We start from the raw sequence: 22,762 nt of genomic DNA on the forward strand, positions 1-22,762 counted from the left end.
CTATTGTAAGAACGGGCATTTTTTTTATACGCGTAGGTTGATAAGTTTGGATTTATTTGCAGGGTTGGGTAGGGTTACTTTAACTTGATTACTTTCAATTGCTTTTGGATGACTCCAATACCAAATATGCTAATAAAGACAAAATAAACTAAATATGAATAAAATGACTAAATTTTGTGCAGGCTTGGGGAGTACCGGAAAAATGATGATGGCAAGCTGTTTGGATTTCTTTTCATTTTGTTTCTGTCGCATTTTATGTTAGTCTTGTCGGAGATCAAAGAGATCAAAGCCAGGAGAGAAAGCTTACCACGTGTTGTGAGTCATCATTTTATTCATATTTAGTTTATTTTGTCCTACCATATTTGGTATTGGAGTAATCCAAAAGTAATTGAAAGTAATCCAGTTAAAGTAACCCTACCCAACCCTGTTTATTTGACATAACATGGGCTCACCTAGCTAACATAATTGTCTACCATCTTGCTGCTATGGGTACCTCCAGAAACCAAAAGCCTTGTGAAATTCTTGGCATAAAAAATAAAAAACAAATGATGCGGTTTGGTCCCTTTAATTCTCGGTAGTTTGTATTTTTCCTTATGCTTTGTACAGGGTTCGTTACAGTTGCTTAAATTCCTTGAAAATGCTTGAATTTTAATGTGTTTTCAAGGATTGAACAGTACTTGAATTTTGAGTGAAGTGCTTGTAAATGCTTGAAATTGTTGTTTCTCAACAAGTCAGCTTAAAAATGACGCAGACACTGCTCTCTGGTGGCCTTTGCCCCCAAGAGGACAGCTATATGCTACATCTAAACAGGGAACTATAAAAATGCAAGGATTATGTATTATTTATAGACATTTAATATGGGCCATGAAAATAAGGTTGTGTTTAAATGTGATAAATTGTAATGGGAAGAACTTCCTGCAACTGAAAATGTGAGTTACATATTATTGTCAAGGTTAACACCTATATGGGAAGAGATTTGTCTTAATATCAAATATGTGTAATTTACCCAAGATCTCAAAATCATGTCTTACTAAATACACTCGCAAGATTAAAAATCGAATTGTCAATTATTGATATAGTTGCGGCACTGCAAAATACATGATTCACACCAAATTTCTTGGTACTGGAGAAATTGGCTTTCAAAGTTCTCAAAAAGTGCTTGAATCCGGCCATTAAAAACTTGTACGAACCCTGTTTGTAGCACTCGTTTCCAGTTGCAGTACACAATACAGCGACATCTAGGGATCAAATATCACACAGTGTTCCTTTAACAGCATCTCAAAATATGTGAGCTGTAAACAGGGTTGGGTAGGGTTACTTTAACTTAATTACTTTCAATTACTTTTGGATTACTCCAATACCAAATATGCTAATAAAAGACAAAAGAAACTAAATATGAATAAAATGATGACTCACAACACGTGGTAAGCTTTCTCTCCTGGCTTTGATCTCCGGCAAAACTAACATCAAATGACTAAATTTTGTGCAGGCTTGGGGAGTAAGAACGGCAAAAATGATGTTGGTAAGCTGTTTGGATTTATTTTCATTTTGTTTCTGTCGCATCTAATGTTCGTTTTGCCGGAGATCAAAGAGATCAAAGCCAGGAGAGAAAGCTTACCACGTGTTGTGAGTCGTTATTTTATTCATATATTCGTTTCTTTTGTCTTTTATTAGCATATTTGGTATTGGAGTAATCCCAAAGTAACTGAAAGTCATCAAGTTAAAGTAACCCTACCCAACCCTGCATTTTATGTTAGTTTTGCCGGAGATCAAAGCCAGGAGAGAAAGCTTACCACGTGTTGTGAGTCATCATTTTATTCATATTTAGTTTCTTTTGTCTTTTATTAGCATATTTGGTATTGGAGTAATCCAAAAGTCATTGAAAGTAATCCAGTTAAAGTAACCCTACCCCACCCTGGCTGTAAAGGACACCTTTGAAAGAAAAAACGAAACTGTTTTTTTTTTTTAAAAGGTTTTTAAAATTCTGTGCGCTCCATTTTATCCTGATGCTGTCGAAGCTTCTCCGGGAGTGTCTGAGTCATGAAGACGAAGCGATCCTTCTTAAAGTGTTGTGAAGTCACTTGCTTCTTCGCACTAATCGCCAGGTACTTTTCTTCACTTCCATATGTAGGCCAGTGTGCTAGGCCATCACCATTGGGCGACCTACATCAACACAAACAGTACAAACTCCTTAGTATAGAAGTAGTTACTTTTTATACCACATACTTTGGGGTTATTACCCTTCCCGAGCAAAGTTCCCCCAGTAGGTCATCATTGTTTGACTAAGTTGCTCCTCCTCCTCGAGGCATGTCGCTAAAACAAAGAATCAAGGTGAAACTGTGTACTTTATATTCTAATGTGGGTCATTCTCAGGGTTGAGTAGGGTTACTTTAACTGGATTACTTTCAATGACTTTTGGATGACTCCAATAGCAAATATGCTAATAAAAGACAAAATAAACTCCCGTATTTTCCGCACTATAAGGTGCACCTAAAAGTCTTAATTTTTTTCAAAAGCTGACCATGCGCCTTATAATACAGTGCGCCTTATATATGGATCAATATTAAGTCGCAAAGTCTTGCAACTAACTTGAAGCCGCCGACTAGATTTCCCCCCGAACGCCAAGTAGTCCGCCGTGTATGCTGGGATTTATTTACTGGCGTTTCATTGGCTAACCAATGTGTCAATCATCATTTGAATCGATCACTATTGGCTAAAGTTATTCGGAGGTCAAGGGGCGAATCCATTTTATCATTTACAGGCTGGCATAGGCTTAAGCTGTAAAACAAAGCCTGCAATTGGCCGAAAAAGATGAATGCGTATAGCACATGGTTGACGGCATACAGAAAGCATTTTTTTACTATTCTGTAATTTTAAATATTTTATTCTCCTGGATTTACTACACTCATGGATATAAGAGGACCATGCATGCACATTATTATGAACACAATGACTTCGGTGAGCTACTCCGGCTATATATTATCCCTGTATCTTGTTTCAGACTGAACTCGATGTTTCTGTGATAAGCGGTGCAGATAATGGATGGAATGGAGTGTCTATTTTTAAAAATTGAACTCAATTCCAAGTGTTTATTGTCATATGCCCAGTAAAGTTGCAAGCGAAAAACAAAATAGAAACTAAGGAATGGTTGGCATTTCTTGAATCCCAAGACTTTAACCTTCCGAATGATGGAACGATGCATTTGAGTGACATCGTACAGACACCGCGTCCGCACGTGTTCTCGACGCGTATTTGCGTCTTTGCAAGCTATGGGAATTTTAAGGGGGTAATCAGTTTGACTGAACTATCTGACCGTTTTGTCAACGTTCCCATTGTAGCGCCTTATAATCCGGTGCGCCTTATGTATGTCAAATATAGGACCAAAAACTATTTTTTTGGGGTGCTCCCTATAACTCGGTGCGCCTTATAGTGCGGAAAGTACGGTAAATATAAATAAAATGACTCAATTTTGTGCAGGCTTGGGGAGTAACGGAACACATGGAACGGCAAAAATGATGTTGGCAAGCTGTTTGGATTGATTTTCATTTTGTTTCTGTCGCATTTTATGTTCGTTTTGCCGGAGATCAAAGAGATCAAAACCAGGAGAGAAAGCTTACCACGTGTTGTGAGTCGTCATTTTATTCATATTTCTTTTGTCTTTTATTAGCATATTTGGTATTGGAGTCATCCAAAAGTAATTGAAAGTAATCAAGTTAAAGTAACCTTACCCAACCCTGTTGAGGGGGCAATCATTTTGATAGACACTGCACTACACACTACACTGTGAAACTGTATATTCAAATGTAGATCAAATAAATTCTCACCATTGAGTCGAATCTGGCTTGCCGTAAAGCAAAGCCCCAAAACTGTGAAAATTTCGTCTCCGTGGTCACACTTGACGAAGCTCGGCCTTCTTGCTTTCAAGAAATGAGGCGGGTGCTGGTACTCGTACAGGTACACCTGGGCGCCTGCATCTAAAGCCAGAAGAGAAGGGCGGGACAAAGAAAGAAAAAGAGAGAGAGGGAGAGAGGGGGAAAGAAAGGGAGAGGAAGAAAGAAATCCAAAGAGAAATAGAAAGACAGAAGGAGAGAAAAGAGAAAAGCGTGAAGGGTAGGAAGAGAAAGAGAAAAGAGAGAAAATGAAGTTAGAGCAAAATAATTTAAAAAGACAGAGAGAGAGAAAGAGACAAGGAACAACAAAGTAAGTGAAAAAGAGAGAGAGAGAGAGAGAGAGGGAGAGAGAGAGAAATAAATACAAGTACAGTGTCTTTGTTCGGGGCACCTTTGGCAACATCAAGTTAACATATTTCAACCTGCAGCTTGTTTTTCTCTTGCACTTCTCTGAGTGTTGTCTCGCGGGCCTGAATTGGCCCGCGGGCCGCCTGTTTGACACCCGTGTCATAGACCATTGTTTCTCAACCTTTTTTGAACAATGACACACTTTTTTTCTCAGAAAAAAAAAAAAATCTAAGGCCACCATCCGTCAAAACTGTAAATTTGAAAATAAAATCCTGTCACCAGTTTCATGTATTTTTTTAATGCCATAATCATTATGCCTAAATTGACATTTTCATTTTTTCCTACTATTTTTGATCATTAATGTTCAAGAAGTAGAACAGGTTATTCATTTTGTTAAACTATTTTAGATTTTGCTATATTTTAAAACAATTTTGTCATGTCCTGCACAGTTGTCATAGCGCCCAGCTGGCCCGGCCCCTTGACACCGGCTGAGACGCATTGGACTGATTGCTCTTGGAGTACTTAAGCGCGCTCCTTTGTACTTTGCGTGGCTGGAATGTTTGTAAAACCTGGTTAAACTCCGTGAGACTTCTGTTAAAACCTGTTAAATGCCTAGTTCTGTGAATCTGCCCGTATTTGATCCTGTTTTGTTTTTGTTCTGATCCGTTTGTTGTTTTTGATAACTTGTCTTTTGTTTGGATTTCTAATCCACTCCGCGACCAACGATCCCCGGATCGAGTGTGCGTGTTGAAGATAAGACCAATTTGTTGAATCGTCTCATACGTGTTCAAAGAATGCAGGAATCAAAATGACGTAAGAGGGAGTTCTTTTTTATTGATACACAATTTCAACAAGAGACTCAGCGAATCAAAGATATGCGTGTGTCTTTATAGTTTTCAACATAGCACGTGTACCCGGTTTGGCCCCGTCCCTTTCCACGCCTGAAGGCGTACATGCCCAGCGTTCCGTCCTTATTTGGAGGTGTTTTTAAGTTCATGCCAGTTTATGTCACCTTGCCATTTGCTGTTATCTGTTGTTCTCCCTTAAGGAGGATTGTTTATACTAATTCGTCCGCCGAGACCTTCCCGAGATGTAAACAACATTTCTCCTAACTGTAAGCAAGTCTTTCTACATTTCTTTCTAAAAATATGCAAATCTATTCTACAAATGCAAGTTTATTTTCTACAACATGCGCACCCTCCTCATCCTTCCCCCAATAAATTGTGAGTACGTCTACACGAATGGGTCCTTTTTTCCTGTTCCCCACTCCGCTTCGTGACAAGTTTGTGTTCAAGATCAATTGTATTTTTCAATCTTCTTTTTCAAAAACGACAACAAAAAAAGAAAATAATACTTAAAATGAGCAAAAATCTGATAGTGTGGGGGTCAATAACCGGATGCTCCCTGGTGCTTTCGAAAATATTTGATAATGGAAAATTAACATTCTTAACGTTTTCCAATGAATATAGATAAACAGTGATCGGTTATCACAGTTAAAGGGAGGCAGAAAAATCCACAAAGTAAAAGATTAATTAATTTATTTAATGATTTTTATATTAAGGGCCAACCAAATTCCCAGACGGAATGATAAAGGGTTCCAACTATTGGCATGCAAAGGTATTACATTAATATGCATGATGGGTGAAAATGTAGGGGAGGATTTTTTTGTTTTGATGTTTTTTTTTGTTTTTATGTTTTTGTTTTTATGTTTTTTTGTTTTTGTTTTGGCTCCTGAGCAAGTTTAGCTGGTGGAGAGATCCAATGATAATCGAAGTGCTAAGCTGTCTCTGTATACAGTATGTGTTGCCATCCTTACAAGGCTTATACAGTGAAACCTCGGTTTTCGAACGCCTCTCAGTTCGAACAAATTGGAGTCCGACCAAAAATTTCGAGAAATTCTTGCTTCGCTGTTCGGTCAAAAAATCGGACTTCGAACGCCGGTAATGCGTGAGTGCGTAGGCTAGGGTGCGATGCTGAGCGGCGTACGGGTGTTTTAGCCCCTAATTATGCCTCCGAAGAAAGTCAGTGAAAGCAGCAAAGTTGCTGCAGGTGAAAAAAGAAAAGTAGTGCGTACAACTATTGCATTTAAGAAAGAAATAATAGCAAAATATGAAGGAGGTGTACGAGTGTCTGATCTTGCTAGGGAATACAGCATGGCTAAATCTACGATGTGTACGATACTAAAGAATAAGGAGGCTGTAAAATCTAGTGATGTGGCTAAAGGCAGTGAGTGCTATAAGCAAGCAACGGCCGCAAGTTTTGGAAGAGGTTGAAAAACTTTTGATGATTTTCCTCTCCCCACCGTCCACCTGCGCCTTCTGCTGACCGCCACAAAGGTAAGAAATCCTATCCATAATTCTTTTCTTTATCCTTTTTTTTTAATTTTTACACGTTCATGTTCGCGTAATCTTTCGTACGGAAGATTACGATAACGCGAACGTACGATTATCCTGGGTTAGCTTTACGTTAAACATTCACGGTAGACATTCAAGGTGTTGGAACGGATTAAAACGATTTTATATTACCGTATTTTCCGCACTACAGGGCGCACCGGGTTATAGGGCACACCCCAAAAAAATAGTTTTTGGTCCTATTTTTGACATACATAAGACACACCGGATTATAAGGCGCTACAATGGGAACGTGGACAAAACGGTCAGATAGTTCAGTCCAACTGATTACCCCCTTAACATTCCCAAAGCTTGCAAAGAAGCAAATACGTGTCGTAGACACGTGCGGATGCGGTGTCCGTACGATGTCACTCAAATGCATCGTTCCATCATTCGGAAAGTTAAATTCTTGGGATTTAAGAAATGCCAACCATTCCTTAGTTTCTATTTTCTTTTTCGCTCGCAACTTTACTGTGCATATGACAAATAACACTTGGAATTGAGTTTAATTTAAAAATAGACACTCCATTCCATCCATTATCTGCGCCGCTTATCACAGAAACATCGAGTTCAGTCTGAAACAAGATACAGGGATAATATATAGCCGGAGTAGCTCACCAAAGTCGTTGTGTTCATAATTATGTGCAGCCGTGGTCCTCTTATATCCGTGAGTGTAGTAAATCCAGGAGAATAAAATATTTACAAATACAGTATAGTAAAAAATGCTTTCTGTATGCCGTCAGCCACGTGCTATACACATTCATCTTTTTCGGCCAATTGCAGGCTGTAAATGATAAAAAGGATCCGCCCGTGACCTCCGAATAACTTTAGCCAATAGTGATCGATTCAACTGATGATTGACACATCTTTTTCGGCCAATTGCAGGCTTTGTTTTGCAGTTTAAGCCAATGCCAGCCTGTAAATGACAAAAAGGATCCGCCCCTTGACCTCCGAATAACTTTAGCCAATAGTGATCGATTCAAATGGTGATTGACACATTGGTTAGCCAATGAAACACCGGTAAATAAATCCCAGCATACACCGCGGACTACTTGGCGTTCGGGGGAAAATCTAGTCGGCGGCAGCAAGTTAGTTGCAAGACTTTGCGAATTAATATTGATCCATAAATAAGGTGCATGGTCAGCTTTTGAAAAAAATAAAGGCTTTTAGGTGCGCCTTATAATGCGGAAAATACGGTAAGTCTTTGCAGTTTCCTTTTTTCTTTTGTGAATAAAACATATAATGGTTTGAATCAGAAAAAATGATGTGCATGATTTTGACTTCATTGGTTATATCAAATTTTACAGTGTAATCTGAAACAGCTTCTTCAAATAATATGTCATTAAATATACAGTTCTTTGTAAAACCTCCTGAGCAAGATAATCAGTATATAAATTAAAAAAAATAGTAATGTGCTGCAACTTACTGAAGTGGAAGATTCTTTTAGTTATTGGAAGACAGCAAAGCTACTGAACAAAGGCAAGTTTGTTTGTTTTTTGCAAATAAAAAAATCGAGCAATTTTTCGCGGACTACAGTAGAACCTCGGTTCTCGACCATAATCAGTTCCAGAACCCTGTTCGAAAACAGATTTGTTCTATCACCGAAATCGTTTTTCCCATTAAAAGTAATGTAAAATCGTTTGAATCCGTTCCAACACCCTGAATGTTTACCATGACCGTAAACATGAAGCTAACCCAGAATAATCGTACGTTGGCGTTAACGTGAACGTGTAAAAATAAAAAAATCAGGTCGTTTACACGCCATTTAGCACCCGGGTCTCCACAAAAAGTGGCTAGCGCTTCATTGGAAATGGAGCTCCGTTCCAACACCCCGAATGTTTTACGTAAACAAAGCTAACCCAGGCTAATCGTACGTTCGCGTTAGCGTAATCTTCCGTACGAAAGATTACGCTAACATGAACGTGTAAAAATAAAAAAAAGGATTATGAATAGGATTTCTTACCTTTGTGGTGGACGGTGGGGAGAGAAAAATCCTCAAAAGTTTTTCAACCTCTTCCAAAACTTGCAGCAGTTGCTTGCTTATAGCGCTAACTTCCTTAGCCGCATCACTCGATTTCACATCCTCCTTATTCTTTACTATCGTACTGATCGTAGATTTAGCCATGCTGTGTCACTAGCAAGATCGGAAATTCGTACACCTCTTTCATATTTAGCTATTATGTCTTTCTTAAAGGCAATAGTTTTACGAACCTGTCCTGCTTGCACAGACCTTCTTCGGAGGCATAATAAGGGGCTAAAACGCCCGTACGCCGCTCAGCATCGCACCCTAGCGTACCGGCGTTCGAACTCCGATTTTTTGGACCGAACAGCGAAGCAAGAATTTCTCGAAATTTTTAGTCGAACACCGATTTTTCCGAACTGAGAGGCGTTCGAAAACCCAGGTTCCACTGTACTTGAAAAGGTCTCATGGCACTCTGGTGGGCCCCGATACTCTGGTTGAAAAACAATGTCATAGACACATTAAAAAAGGAACATTTGTGTCACAGTACCTCTGTGAGCTTTTGCAGTCCTGACGGAAGGAATGTTGAACAAAAAGTCGCCAAGGAATTCAGTAAAACCATCCCGGTTTTTCTCACGATCTTCACCAGCTCCAATATATTCCTCTGCTATTAAATTGGTGACGATCATGTCTTTGGGCTAAAAAATGGACACTATGGAAACACTGTGACGGAAAGTAAAACCAGATTCCACAGTCTTACGTTGGTGTTAAAAAATGACATTGTGTTCACAACATCCTCCCTGCCCATTCCTTCAGTCCAATTTGGAGGAGCCATAAACTGAAAAAAGGGAAAATGAGCTTTTAAAAGCCTATTTCAAAACAAAAGTCTCAAAACAACGATGGCCTTCTCTGCTGGCCTAAAAATATATCTTAATCATGTGATGTGAATTAGATTTTGTCCATCAAAACTTATTGAATACTGTAAATTCCGGACTATAGAGCGCACCTGATTATAAGCCGCACCCTCCAAATTTTAAGAGGAAAACTGATTTTGTACATTCACAAGCCGCACCTGTATATAAGCCGCATGCGCCCACATTAAAAAATGGAACACAAACACAAAATTAACCCAAACCCGACTTTAAGTCCCGCGATTGAAACCAAATGTCCTTCATTAAAGTACACAGTCCAAAAATCATAGCCAGCAAATTGAACGGAAAATGATACCGGTACTTAAGGTTTGATGCAGACCTGCAGAGTCCGGGTCCCGTTGAAAGTAATCCAAGGAAAAAAGTGTATATTTCCAAAGGTAGGGGTGGGAAAAATATATATCCACTATTGTCCGCCGCGTCCACAAACAGGTCTCACCTTTACCCCACTTCCTGTCACCCCCGCGTTTGTTCCGCCCCTTCTTTTTCATTCGCCCGTGCAAAACATCAAACCTTAAGTCCCGGTATCATTTTTTGTTCATTTTGCCGGCTGTGATTTTTGGACTGTGTACTTTAATGAAGGACATTTAGTTTCAATCGCGGGATTAAAGTCGGGTTTGGGTTAATTTTGTGTTTGTGTTTTTTAATGTGGGCGCATGCGGCTTATATACAGGTGCGGCTTGTGTATGTACAAAATCTGTTTTCCTCTTAAAATGTGGTGGGTGCGGCTTATAATCGGGTGCGCTCTATAGTCCAGAATTTACGGTATTTTTACATAAACTTGTAGGTCTGTTATAACATATCTTGATATCTTTTGGGTTGACTTGGACTTTAAAGATTGCAGACAATGAATTTTGGTCACACTTACCCTGGGAATCAACCAGCCCCCTTCATGATCATTAACACCAGTCATGAAGGGGATCTTCTGAATTTCCTGCTTCCCGAATAGCTCGTTGACAGGTTTTGTCAGGAACTTTCCATCTACTTTTATGGAAAGTCGAAGTGTTGGATCCTAAATAAAAAAGTCAATGCACAGTATTAATACATTTTTGGCATTATACTCAAGGTGTCAGTTTTGCTCACCTTCGCCAAAGTCAAAAAAGTCTCGACATCGATGTTTTTCAAGCAGATGGCAAACGCCTCGGAGCTTTCTGTGCTACATCCCGATACATTAGCCACAACCTGGTCAAGGTACAGTACAAGAATCCATCAGTCACAAGTGCGACAGAGCTTGCAAATGAAGGAACCCTTTTTGGAATTTAAAGACCTTTTGCGTACAAAATGTCGTATTATCCCTTACAAAATACAAAATAATCTTACACCATATTTATTTTTCCAAAGTGTTTATTTATGGAGTCTAACATGTTATACTGTACATGTGTTTCGTTATTGTCATGTCCTGCACGGTTGTCATGGCGCCCAGAAGGCCCCGCCCTTGACACCGGCTGAGACGCATTGGACTGATTGCTTTTCGAGTACTTAAGCGTTCCTTTTGGGACTGCCCGTTGCCAGACCATTGCTTTACCTTGTTGAAGACCAGTTCATTCCTGTTTGATCAGAGTAGTGCCGAGTTTGTAATTTCCATTGCCTTTGAACCTGATTTGTTTTGTTTTTGGTCCGTTTGAGTGTTGGACAACTTTTCTTTCCTAATTTAAGTGAAAGATCGTCTACGCATATGAGTTCCGACTCCCTGCTTCCCGGTCCGCTTCCTGACAGTTATATCATATATATTGTTAATTAAAATTTTGTTGTGAGATACTGAGTTGCTCAACATGAATGAGGTTTATTATAAAAAAAAGTTCAAAAATGAAATAGCTGGGACGTTCACCGTAGAAGGAAAAATACATTCAAACACAATTAAGTAGAATAATACATTTTCTTATTCAAATTATTAATTTATTTTCTGCATTAAATTATTGTTGGTAATATACTGATTAAAAGGGATCACCACAAACCTGTCTTTTTTCATTTTCTCCTTTTATACTTCCTTTTTTTTAAACTTCTTTATACAATATAATCATTCGTAACATAATGCATCAAAGCAAGCGAGCCGTTTGAGAGTCGGCTCACTTTAACGAGTTGAGCCGAAAAAGCCGGTTCTCTAAAAAGAGACGGACTTCCTTTCACTATACAACTACCACTGAATGATGCATGATGGGAAATCCCCAGGCGGCAGACGCATTTGCACAGTTGCATCAAACCGCTCGCTTCGTTTGCAACGAAAAAAACGATACCGAGATAGAGGCTACCGCGGCGAACTCCTTTGACTTGATTGATTTGCCGTTTGGTGATAGTCGGTGTATACCGGATGGTACCCATCATTGACAAATTTGCGTTTTTCTGTACAGATTTTCTTGTAGGTCGTAAACGTCTTAAAATGCATAATAAACGTACTTTGTACGGCAAAAACGCACAGGTTGACAGGTATCTTTTCTTATTCTTAGCATTATTTTTCCATGGCAAAGGCCCACGACGTAATTTTGGGCTCTGACCCACGGGTTGAGAACCACTGCCCTAGCAAATGTTATCCTCAATTAGGCATTTATTTGGTAAACGAATAAACTTCATACATAGATTATATTTGTTTTATCCTACATAGTCTGTTTTGCTTTGAGTAGATAGGTGACATTTTGTGTTTGTAAGGTTCAGGGTTGGGTAGGGTTACTTTGACTTGATTACTTTCAATTACTTTTGGATTACTCCAATACCAAATATGCTAATAAAAGACAAAAGAAACTAAATATGAATAAAATGACAAAATTTTGTGCAGGATTGGGGAGTAACGGAATACATGGAACGGCAAAAATGATGTTGGCAAGCTGTTTGGATTGATTTTCATTTTGTTTCTGTCGCATTTGATGTTAGTTTTGCCGGAGATCAAAGAGATCAAAGCCAGGAGAGAAAGCTTACCACGTGTTGTGAGTCACCATATTATTCATATTTAGTTTCTTTTGTCTTATATTAGCATATTTGGTATTGGAGTAATCCAAAAGTAATTGAAAGTAATCAAGTTAAAGTAACCCTACCCAACCCTGCATTTTATGTTAGTTTTGCCGGAGATCAAAGAGATCAAAGCCAGGAGAGAAAGCTTACCACGTATTGTGAGTCATCATTTTATTCATATTTAGTTTCTTTTGTGGGCAGCACGGTGGCGCAGTGGTTAGCGCTTGTGCGGCACAGTTCATGTCATGGGAACCTGTCGTGGGTTCAAATCCAGCTCCAGACTTCCTGTGCGGAGTTTGTATGTTCTCCCCGTGCTTGCATTGGTTTCCTCCGGGCACTCCGGTTTCCTCCCACGTTCCAAAAACATGCATTTCAGGTGAATTGGCCGGACCAAATTGTCCCTAGGTGTGAATGAGCGAATGAGTTGTCTGTCCCTGTGTGCCCTGCGATTGGCTGGCAACCAGTTCAGGGTGTCCCCTGCCCACTGCCCGGAGATGGCTGGGATGGGCTCCAGGGCCCCCGCGACCCTAATGAGGATAAACGGTACGGCTAATGAGATGAGATGAGATGAGAGTGAGAGCCTGTGAGAGAGAAAGAGAGAGAGAGAAGGAGAGAGAGAGAGAGCACGATAGAGAAAGGGGACACAATAGAGAAAGAGAGAACATCAGAAAAAAGAAAAGAAAGGGAATGACTTAAAGAGGGAAAAAATAAAGTGAGAGGGAGAGAAAAAAATAGGGGGAACCAATTTGAGAAGGGACAAGAGAGAGAAACAAAGGGAGAAGGAGATAAAAGAGATATCCAAAGATAAAGAAAGAGAAAAAGTAAAAGTAAAACGAAAGGAAAAAAATGAAGAGAGAATGCAACAAATATATGGCAAAGTTCCCGTTTACCGACATTCATTTCATTCATCTCCACAAAAAAATATTCAACACAGTTCTTGTTGAAATCTTACCGACCTGTCCCGTCGGGAGAGGATCGTTTGAAACCAACGTATCCATTGCAGCAGTTCCACTTTCAGCAATGGCTCGATGTAGCAGGCCATTGGTTAATGGTGACACAAGCTGTTTATAAACCACATAAACCGCTGCATGAAATCAAATGTCACTGTGGATGAAGAATAAGGGAAAGGTGATCGGCAATGTTCCCTCTAAGCTGTACACAAGAAAATCTAGCCAGCTCACAAAAATTCGGATCGAAATTGCTAATAAAGAAGCGAATTAAGTCAAAGTTACAGTGCATGAAGGTAAAAATACAAGGGTTCCCCTGACACTGTGTTCTAAATGCGGTATTTGGAAGTTAAGGTCGAAGTTGAGTAAAGTCAGTAGAGTTTTTCGAGAACCGGCTTCTTCGGCTCGGCTCACTAAAAGGGAACCGGCTCTTTCGGGTCCCAAACGGCTCTTCAGGTTGTTTTTGCTTCTTTCATCCCTATATGACCAAATATTATGTAAAATGATGCACAAAATGACTTAAAGGAAGGGGGGAATAGAACAAAAAAGAAAAAAAATACCAAAATGAAAAAGTAGTGAAAAGCTGAGAAAAAAAGAAACAAAAGGAAGAGGAAAAAGAAGGAAAATTCAGAAAAAAGCCAGAAAAAAAGAAAAGAAAGAAACAAAGGAAAAAAAGTAAATAGAGAACAAAAAGAAAATAGTAACAGCTAGGAAAAAATAAACACAATGAGATTTTTTTCAAAGGAATTTTTAAAAAAAAGGAAAAAAATAGGGAAAAAAAAAAGAAGAAAAAGTTTGTGTTGCATTCAAATAATTTCCAATTATACCAAGTCAATCTTGTTGCCAACATTGTACTTCCACTAAAAAATGTGATTAAATACAGTTGTGTATCGTGCAACCGACTAAATAAGCCCCCCAAAATGTTAGTATTATGCCACAAAAGATACCAGGAAAAAAAGGAATGGAAATCTTGTGAAAGAATTGTTAAAACAGATGACGTTTGGACGCCCTGCAACCTTTCCAATCCTACATTAGTCAATTCATTCAAAAGCGAAAAATAATTTTGCATTGCCGGAAAATCAAGTTTTGGACATGTTTGATAATGACTTAGTTGCCACACTTGGGATTGCCGTTGCTCACTGTTGTTTCAAGCGTTGCTCACCGACTTTTTGCGAACGCTCAGTCCCGTGGAAAATTAGAGGGAACATTGGTGATCGGTCTGCTGAGTGAGTCTCACCAACAGGGAAACGCTCACTCCACCAGCCGACTCTCCAAAAACGGTGACCGAGGTTGGGTCTCCCCCAAAATTGGAAATGTGCTTTTGGACCCAGCGGAGAGCTTCAACCTGGTCCAACAAGCCAAAGTTTCCGGGCAGGTGCTCGTCTCCTGTGCTAAAAAGACATATATCATTATCGCCCGCCAGGAAAGCGAGTGTGGTGTAAACAGGGTTGGGTAGGGTTACTTTAACTGGATTACTTTCAATTACTTTTGGATTACTCTAAAAACTAAATATGAATAAAATGACTAAATTTTGCGCAGGCTTGGGGAGTAACGGAATACATGGAACGGCAAAAATGATGTTGGCAAGCTGTTTGGATTTATTTTTATTTTGTTTCTGTCGGATTTTATGTTAGTTTTGCTGAAGATCAAAGAGATCAAAACCAGGAGAGAGAGCTCACCACGTGTTGTGAGTCATCATTTTATTCATATTGAGTTTCTTTTGTCTTTTATTAGCATATTTGGTATTGGAGTAATCCAAAAGTCATTGAAAGTAATCCAGTTAAAGTAACCCTACCCAACCCTGGTGGTACATTATGTTTTTGTTTAGGATCGAAGTGTGTAAATCTGTTTGTTTGTTTGTTTGTGGGCCTGTCCACCCAAGAAAAAGGGTCATGCAGTCAGGTAGGTTACCCTGGATGTGAAAAAGGCCAAGAAACTGTCTCAGTGCTTTTGGTTTTGTTGAGTTAACATTTTTCCCCAAAAGACACACCACTCTCCCAGACCAGTACTTTTGGTTTTGTTGAGTTAACATTTTTCCCCAAAAGACACACCACTCTCCCAGTCCAGAGGGACATTGAATATCAACACCATCTTTTACAGGCAGTCTAATAGGTTACCCTATATATGTGAAAAATGCCAAAATAGCGGACTCAGCACGTTTACAAAAAGACATTCCACTCCCCCAGACCAGATTGATATTGAATATAAACATAGGTTCTGTAGTTTTGGTTTTGCTGACTTAGAATCTTTCCAGGTAGGTCCCTTTAGAGCACTGGTGTCAAACAGGCGGCCCGCGGGCCAGATCAGGCCCGCTAAGGGATTGAATCCGGCCCACGAGACAACACTCAGAGAAGCGCAAGAGAAAAACAAGCTGCAGGTTGAAATATATCAACTTGATGTTGCCAAAGCCAGGTGCCTCGAAAAAAGACACTGTACTTGTATTTATTTCTATCTCGCTCTCTTTCTCTTTCTTTTCCACTCCTTTTCTCCCACTCTGTCTCTGTCTCTTTCACTCTCTGTGTCTCTTTTCTCTTCCTGTGTTGCACTTTGTTCTCTCTCTGGGTCTTTTAACCTCTTTTGCTCTAACTTCCTTTTTTCATTTTCTCTCTTCTCTCTTTCTCTCTTCATATCCTTTGCACTTTCTTTTCTCTCCTTCTGTCTTTCTATTTCTCTTTGGATTTCTTTCTTCCACTCCCTTTCTTTTCCCCCTCTTTCACGACTTTTTACCTTTTATTTCTCTCTCTCTTTTTCTTTCTTATTCCCGCCCTCTCTCTTTTTCCCTCCCTCTTTCTCTTTTTTCTTTATCTCTCTTTTTCTTTCTCTTTAATCTACTAGTCCGGCCCCCGACAGAATGTTTGTTCTATCATGTGGCCCCCGAGTTAAAATGAGTTTGACACCTTCAGAGGTTAAAATAATCCTTCTCCTTGTCAGCTACTTATCCTGTAATGTTCAGGAGGTGTATAAATTATTTGCATTTGTTACCGAAGTTTTACCTGAAAAAGCCTAAAATTCCCAAGCGATACTGGATCAATACCACCACCACGTCCTGGTAGGCGGCCAGAGCAGAGCCATCATACGTTGAAGCCGATCCCAAAGTAAAGCCTCCACCGTGGATCCATACCATGACCTGGCCAGATCAAAATAAATTTAAAATTTCTTGTATCCGAAAATGTCAACAGATTCCTGCTCACAATGACAAAATGACAAACGTTTGAGATGTAAATTGTGATATGGTGTTAGTCCAAGGTAGTAGGGTTGGGCGATACTGGGAATATTTGTATCGATCTGATCCAAGTAAATACATGGTAGTACCAATTGATTCCAATACGAATACTATTTGCTTGAAAATGTCATGACCATTGAATAATTAAACCCCTCCCCCTTGTGTCATGATTGCCGATTCAGAGCACCTGCGACTGCTTGATTGGCGCCAACAGCCCAGACAGCTGATTGGCTGATGTACTCTTTTTAAACCCCCGGCTTCCAAGAGGAAGCCGTCAGATCGTTATGCGAAGTATTGCCTCCAGCTCAGTAAGCCCTTACGTCAGACTCTGTTCCTGCCGTGTTTTTCTCTGCCTGATCCTCGTTGCCAACCTGTTTCCGGACCTGACTCTGCCCCGTTCTGCCTGCCTGTTACCGGATCTGTTTTGCCCCGTTACCTGCCTGCCTCCTGTTGCCGACCACGTTTCCGAACTTGACACCGCCCTTGCTCTCCACTAAAAATGTTCTACTTTTTTGATTTAATAACTTGACATCGAGTGACATCGTACGGACACCGCATCCGCACGTGTTCTCGTATTTGCGTCTTTGAAAAGCTTTGGGAATGTTAAGGGGCTAATCAGTTGGACTGAACTATCTGACTGTTTTGTCGACGTTCCCATTGTAGCGCCTTATAATCCGGTGCGTCTTATGTATGTCAAAAATAGGACCAAAAACTATTTTTTCGGGGTGCGCCCTATAACCCGGTGCGCCTTATAGTGCGGAAATTACGGTAATTCGACAATAATTCGGCTGAATTCGATGGAATTCACTTAGTTAAATACTTTAAGAAAATAAATCTGCCCCCTGTGAAAATGCCAGCTATCTTTGTTCATTTTCCCATTAAGAAAAGTTAGGAAAATGAAGTTTGTGTTTGGTTAATGGAGTCAGATAACTCATTCGAAAAATTTGATAAACGATACATTTAGTAATATCGTTTTTTCCCTAACACCAGCATTATTATAGTGAAACTTCACATTGTAAGACGATATAAATCCTAGGACAATAGTGTCCTCGTTGCTCATGATCGATAATCTTGATATTTGAATCGATCTGCCCGCCCTTACGAGGTTAAAGCAAAAATAATCTTACTGGAAGTTTTTTATCATCAGCTCTGTTTGCAGGAGTATAAATATTCAGGTAGAGGCAGTCCTCCGAAACCTCCGGGATTTCTTCCGCTATGCCGCTGATAGACTCCAACAGCTCCAAAAGGAAGTGTCTCGGTTGAATGCACCTGAAAGAAACAAAATGGTTTCATGTCAACGTCCGTATGGAATTGTAACCCCCGACCAATGTTCCCGGTAATTTTCCAGGGGTCTGAGCGTTCACTCAAAGTCGGTGAGCAACGCTTGAAACAACCGTGAGCAACAGCAATCCCAAGTGTGGCAACTAAGACATTATCAAACATTCATCTTTTTATTTCCTGACATATTTTGTCGTATAATATTAACATTTTTGGGGGCTTATTTAGTCGGTTGGAAGATACAGAACTGTACTAAATCACATTTTTAGTGGAAGTACAATGTTGGCAACAAGATTCACTTCATATAATTGGAAATTATTTGAATGCAACACAAACTTTTTATTCTTTTTTTCTGTGTTTTTTTTTCTACTTTTTTTTTTAATTCCTTTAAAAAAACTCTCATTGTGTTTATTTTTTCCGCGCTGTTACTTTTTTCTTTTTATTCTCTATTTACTTTTTTTCCTACATTTCTTTCTTTTCTTTTTTTCTGGCTTTTTTCTAAATTTTTTCTTCTTTTTTTTCTCTTCCTTTTGTTTCTTTTTTTCTCAGCTATTCACTACTTTTTCATTTTGGTATTTTTTTGTTTTTTGTTCTATTCCCCCATTCCTTTAAGTCATTTTGTCCATATACTTACATAACATTTGGTCATGTTGGGATTAAAGAAGCAAAAACAACCCGAAGAGCCGTTTAGGACCCGAAAAAGCCGGTTCCTTTTAGTGAGCCGAGCCGATGAAGCCGGTTCTCGACAAACTCTACTAACTTTACTCAACTTCGTTCCACTCCGACTCGACTTCAAAATACCGCATTTAGGACACAACGTCAGGGGAACCCGTGTATATTTACCTTCATGCACTGTAACTTTGACTTAATTCGCTTCTTAATTAGCAATTTGGAGCCCTGATTTTTGTGCGCTGGCTAGATTTTCTTGTGCGCTGAGAATGGGCGAGCAGTGCGCAATTTCGCACGCACGCAGCTTAGAGGGAAAACTGATCCTGTCCTTTATTAAGGAAAAGAGTTTTTAAAATGCCATAATTTTTGGGGGTGCTTGGCTTGAATTTGTGGGTGCTTGAGCCTCCCCCAAAAACAGTCTGGCTACGCCCATGGTGCCGTATAATCAACAGCACATTTGTGCTTACATAGGTGGTTGCCTGCTGGCGTCTCTCACTCCCTGCCATGCTTCCACTTCCTGGGGTGGAGACAGTCTCAGACCAGGTCCGACAGGTGGCTTGGCAAAGGGGACTCCCAAGTAAGCGTAGACTCCAGAATCCTTTCCTTTGACATCTGCGTACAACCCCTTCAGGCTGCCAATCTCAGTTTGGATGACCGGTGCTGAAAATGACATATTTGTGCTCAGTCAGAATCCTTGCAGAATTTGGAAAATAAAAATTAAAAATGTCCTTTCATCCCAGGCAATGTTCCCTGTAATTTTCCTCGGGTCTGAGCGTTCACACAAAGTTGGTGAGCAACGCTTGAAACTACAGTGAGAAACAGCAATCCCAAGTGAGGCAACTAAGTCATTATCAAACATGTCCAAAACTTGACATCAAGTTACATTTTGCTGAGTTTCCGGCAATGCAATTTTTTTTGCATTATTAATGTATTATTGCAAAGGTTGTACGGCCTACAAACGTCATTTGTTTTTACAACAATTCTTTCACAAGATTTCCATTTCTTTTTTTTCCTGGTATCTTTTGAGGAATAATACTAACATTTTTGGGGGCTTATTTAGTCCATACAGAACTGTATTTAATCACATTTTTTAGTGGAAGTACAATGTTGGCAACAAGATTGACTTGGTATAATTGGAAAGAAAAAGAAAGAAAAGGAAAGAAATGTTGGAAAAAAGTAAATAGAGAACAAAGAGAAAAAAGTAACAGCTCGGAAAACATAAACACAATGAGATTTTTTTTTTAAAGGAATTTTAAAAAAAGTAGAGAAAAACACAGGGAAAAAGAAGAAAAAGTTTGTGTTGCTTTCAAATAATTTGCTTTCAACCGACCAAATAAGCCCCCAAAAATGTTAATATTATGCGACAAAATATATCAGGAAATAAAAAGAAATGGATATCTTGTGAAAGAATAGTAGGAACAAACAACGTTTGTAGGCCGTACAACCTTTGCAATAGTACATGAGTCAATTTATTCAAAAGAGAAAAATAATTTTGCATTGCCGGAAACTCAGCAAAATGTAACTTGATGTCAAATTTTCGACATGTTTGATCATGACTTAGTTGCCACACTTGGGATCACTGTTGCTCAATGTTGTTTCAAGCGTTGCTCACCGACTTTCCGTGAATGCTCAGACTCGTGGAAAATGACAGGGAACATTGCATGGAGTGGTCAAAAAATACACACTGTCCCTTAAACTCTTGACAACGAAAACAACCACAACTCTTTTTTTTATTGACCAATCCTGTTTTCATGATCTTATTTGAACCCAGTTACTCTTGTCTAGGCAACTCTAGTCTTTTGGTAACTTGGTCAATCAATACATGATTGATTTGAACAGATAATACCACAACCTCATATTGCGTAAGTCAAGCTAGTGGTACAAAGTTAACTGATGATAGGGTTGCACCTTTGACTTATTTTCGGGGATGAAATATAGTAATGGACAGGTAATAAATGAATCCTGGATATTATTTTATACATATTACATGCTGTGTGGACCACATCTTGGCATTACACAAAGTAACAAACATACAGTTCATGGTATATAATATTACATAATGCCTTGAGTTTTGGGTTGATTGCATGAGAAGGACCTCCCAATTAACAATAATTTTATACAGTGAAGTGCTGATGGAATAAAATAATAGAAATCATGAGAGTAGAATAACACCAGCAGGGTTGGGTAAGGTTAACTCACAGGTGTCAAACAGGCGTCCCGCGGGCCAGATCAGGCCCGCTAAGGGATCGAATCCGGCCCGCAAGACAACACTCAGAGAAGCGCAAGAGAAAAACGAGCTGCAGGTTGATATATGTCAACTTGATGTTGCCAAAGCCAGGTGCCTCGAACAAAGATGCTGTACTTCTATTTCTCTCTCTCTCTCTCGCTCTCTCTCCCGTTCTCTCTCGCTCACTCTTGCTCTCGTGTTCTCTCGGTCTCTCGCTCGCACTCTCTCGTGCTCTCTCGCTCTCTCTCGCTCATTCCTGATCTCGTGCTCTCTCGGTCTCTCGCTCGCACTCTCTCGTATTTTCTCGCTCTCTCACTCTCTACTTCTCTCTCTCTCTTTCTCTCTTTCTCTCTATCTCTCTCTATCACTTTCTCTCTCTTTCTCTTTCTCTCTCTCTCTATCTCTCTCCGTCTGTGTCTTTTTAACTTATTTGGCTCTAACTTCATTTTTTCCTTTTCTCTCTTTTCTCTTTCTCTCTTTCTACCCTTTGTGCTTTCTTGTCTCTTTTCTCTCCTGTTTTTCTATTTTTCTTTGGATTTCTTTCTTCCTCTCTCTTTCTTTTCCCCCTGTCTCATGACTTTTTACCTCTTTTGTTTCTCACTCTCTCACCCTTCTTTGTCCCGCCCTCTCTCCTTTTCCCTCCCTCTTTCTCTTATTTCTTTATCTCTCTTTTTCTTTGTTTTTAATCTACTAGACAGAATGTTTGTTCTATCGTGTGGCCCCCGAGTTAAAATGAGTTTGACACCCCTGCTTTAACTGGATTACTTTCAATGACTTTTGGATTACTCCAATACCAAATATGCTAATAAAAGACAAAATAAACTAAATATGAATAAAATGACTAAATTTTGTGCATGCTTGGGGAGTAACGGAATACATGGAACGGCAAAAAAGATGTTGGCAAGCTGTTTGGATCGATTTTCATTTTGTTTCTGTCGCATTTTATGTTAGTTTTGCCGGAGATCAAAGAGATCAAAGCCAGGAGAGAAAGCTTACCGCGTGTTGTGAGTCATCATTTGATTCATATTTAGTTTCTTTTGTCTTTTATTAGCATATTTGGTATTGGAGTCATCCAAAAGTCATTGAAAGTAATCAAGTTAAAGTAACCCTACCCAACCCTGATGTTGCGTAAGACAATTTTCCAGTTTATTTTCAAATCGAAAAATAGCCTGATCGGCTCTTACCATTATGTTCTGCTGCAGCATAGACATACAGCAGAGCAGAAAGAAAGCAAAAAGTTTCACTTCCACGGATCTTCATGTTGCATTTGTAAATGTGCACGTCCTTAACGCTAGTTAGATGCCCTTTGCCCTCGTTGTGTGTTCTTGCTCTTTTGTCAGGGAATGTGAGCGACCGGTTTGTCCTAATGTGGAGCTATTTTGCAATACCCCTGTGTCCTTTGGAATATAAGCCATCCTTTCTTTCTTGCTTTAACTTCTCACGATAGATAGATAGATAGATAGATAGATAGATAGATAGATAGATAGATAGATAGATAGATAGATAGATAGATAGATAGATAGATAGATAGATAGATAGATAGATAGATAGATAGATAGATAGATAGATAGATAGATAGATAGATAAGTCAAGTCAAGTCATTCTTATTTGTATAGCCCTTAATCACAAACAGTCTCAAAGGGCTTCACAGGTTATTACACAGACTATTTTTTTCAGACTATTATTACGCCATCCCCTGATCTGGAACCAGATAGATAGATAGATGGATGGATAGATAGATGGATAGATAAAAGGAGAAAATGAAAAAAGACAGTTTTGTGGTTATCCCTTTAATGAGTATATGACCAACAATAATTTAATGCAGAAAATTAATTAATAATTGAAAAAGAAAATTCTACTTAATTATATTGCATGTATTTTTTCCTTCTACAAGCTTTTTTTATGACAAACCTCATTCATGTCGAGCAACTCAGTATCTCACAACAAAATGTTCATTA

At 39.3% G+C, this 22,762-nt stretch overlaps 1 protein-coding gene across 1 annotated transcript; it reads right to left on the minus strand.

Annotated features, from left to right (window-relative positions):
• Positions 1-1,823: 1,823 nt before the first annotated feature.
• On the minus strand, positions 1,824-22,163 carry LOC148362136 (fatty acyl-CoA hydrolase precursor, medium chain-like). The gene is made up of 13 exons (XM_088339164.1): positions 21,989-22,163; positions 19,045-19,237; positions 17,758-17,899; positions 16,401-16,534; positions 14,645-14,798; positions 13,417-13,521; positions 10,601-10,699; positions 10,386-10,529; positions 9,349-9,426; positions 9,139-9,286; positions 3,825-3,974; positions 2,241-2,313; positions 1,824-2,163 (listed from the first exon to the last, which is right to left on the minus strand). Exons 1-13 carry the CDS (start codon positions 22,062-22,064, stop codon positions 1,977-1,979), a joined length of 1,683 nt encoding a protein of 560 aa, XP_088195290.1. The 5' UTR covers positions 22,065-22,163; the 3' UTR covers positions 1,824-1,976.
• Between the last annotated feature and the right edge of the window lie 599 nt (positions 22,164-22,762).

The sequence above is a fragment of the Urocampus carinirostris genome, chromosome 7 (assembly GCF_059441175.1).
Source record: "Urocampus carinirostris isolate Australia breed hairy pipefish chromosome 7, RoL_Ucar_1.0, whole genome shotgun sequence".
Classification (NCBI taxonomy): domain Eukaryota; kingdom Metazoa; phylum Chordata; class Actinopteri; order Syngnathiformes; family Syngnathidae; genus Urocampus; species Urocampus carinirostris.

Bases quoted from the DNA above. Each gene is read 5' to 3' on its own strand.
- LOC148362136 (XM_088339164.1), bottom strand. From the start codon at position 22,064: ATGAAGATCCGTGGAAGTGAAACTTTTTGCTTTCTTTCTGCTCTGCTG. The intron at 9,287-9,348 runs GTAAGACTGTGG...TCCATTTTTTAG, and splicing joins TGTCATTTTTTAACACCAAC to CCCAAAGACATGATCGTCAC. The intron at 2,314-3,824 runs GTGAGAATTTAT...TCTTTGTTTTAG, and splicing joins AAGCCAGATTCGACTCAATG to CGACATGCCTCGAGGAGGAG.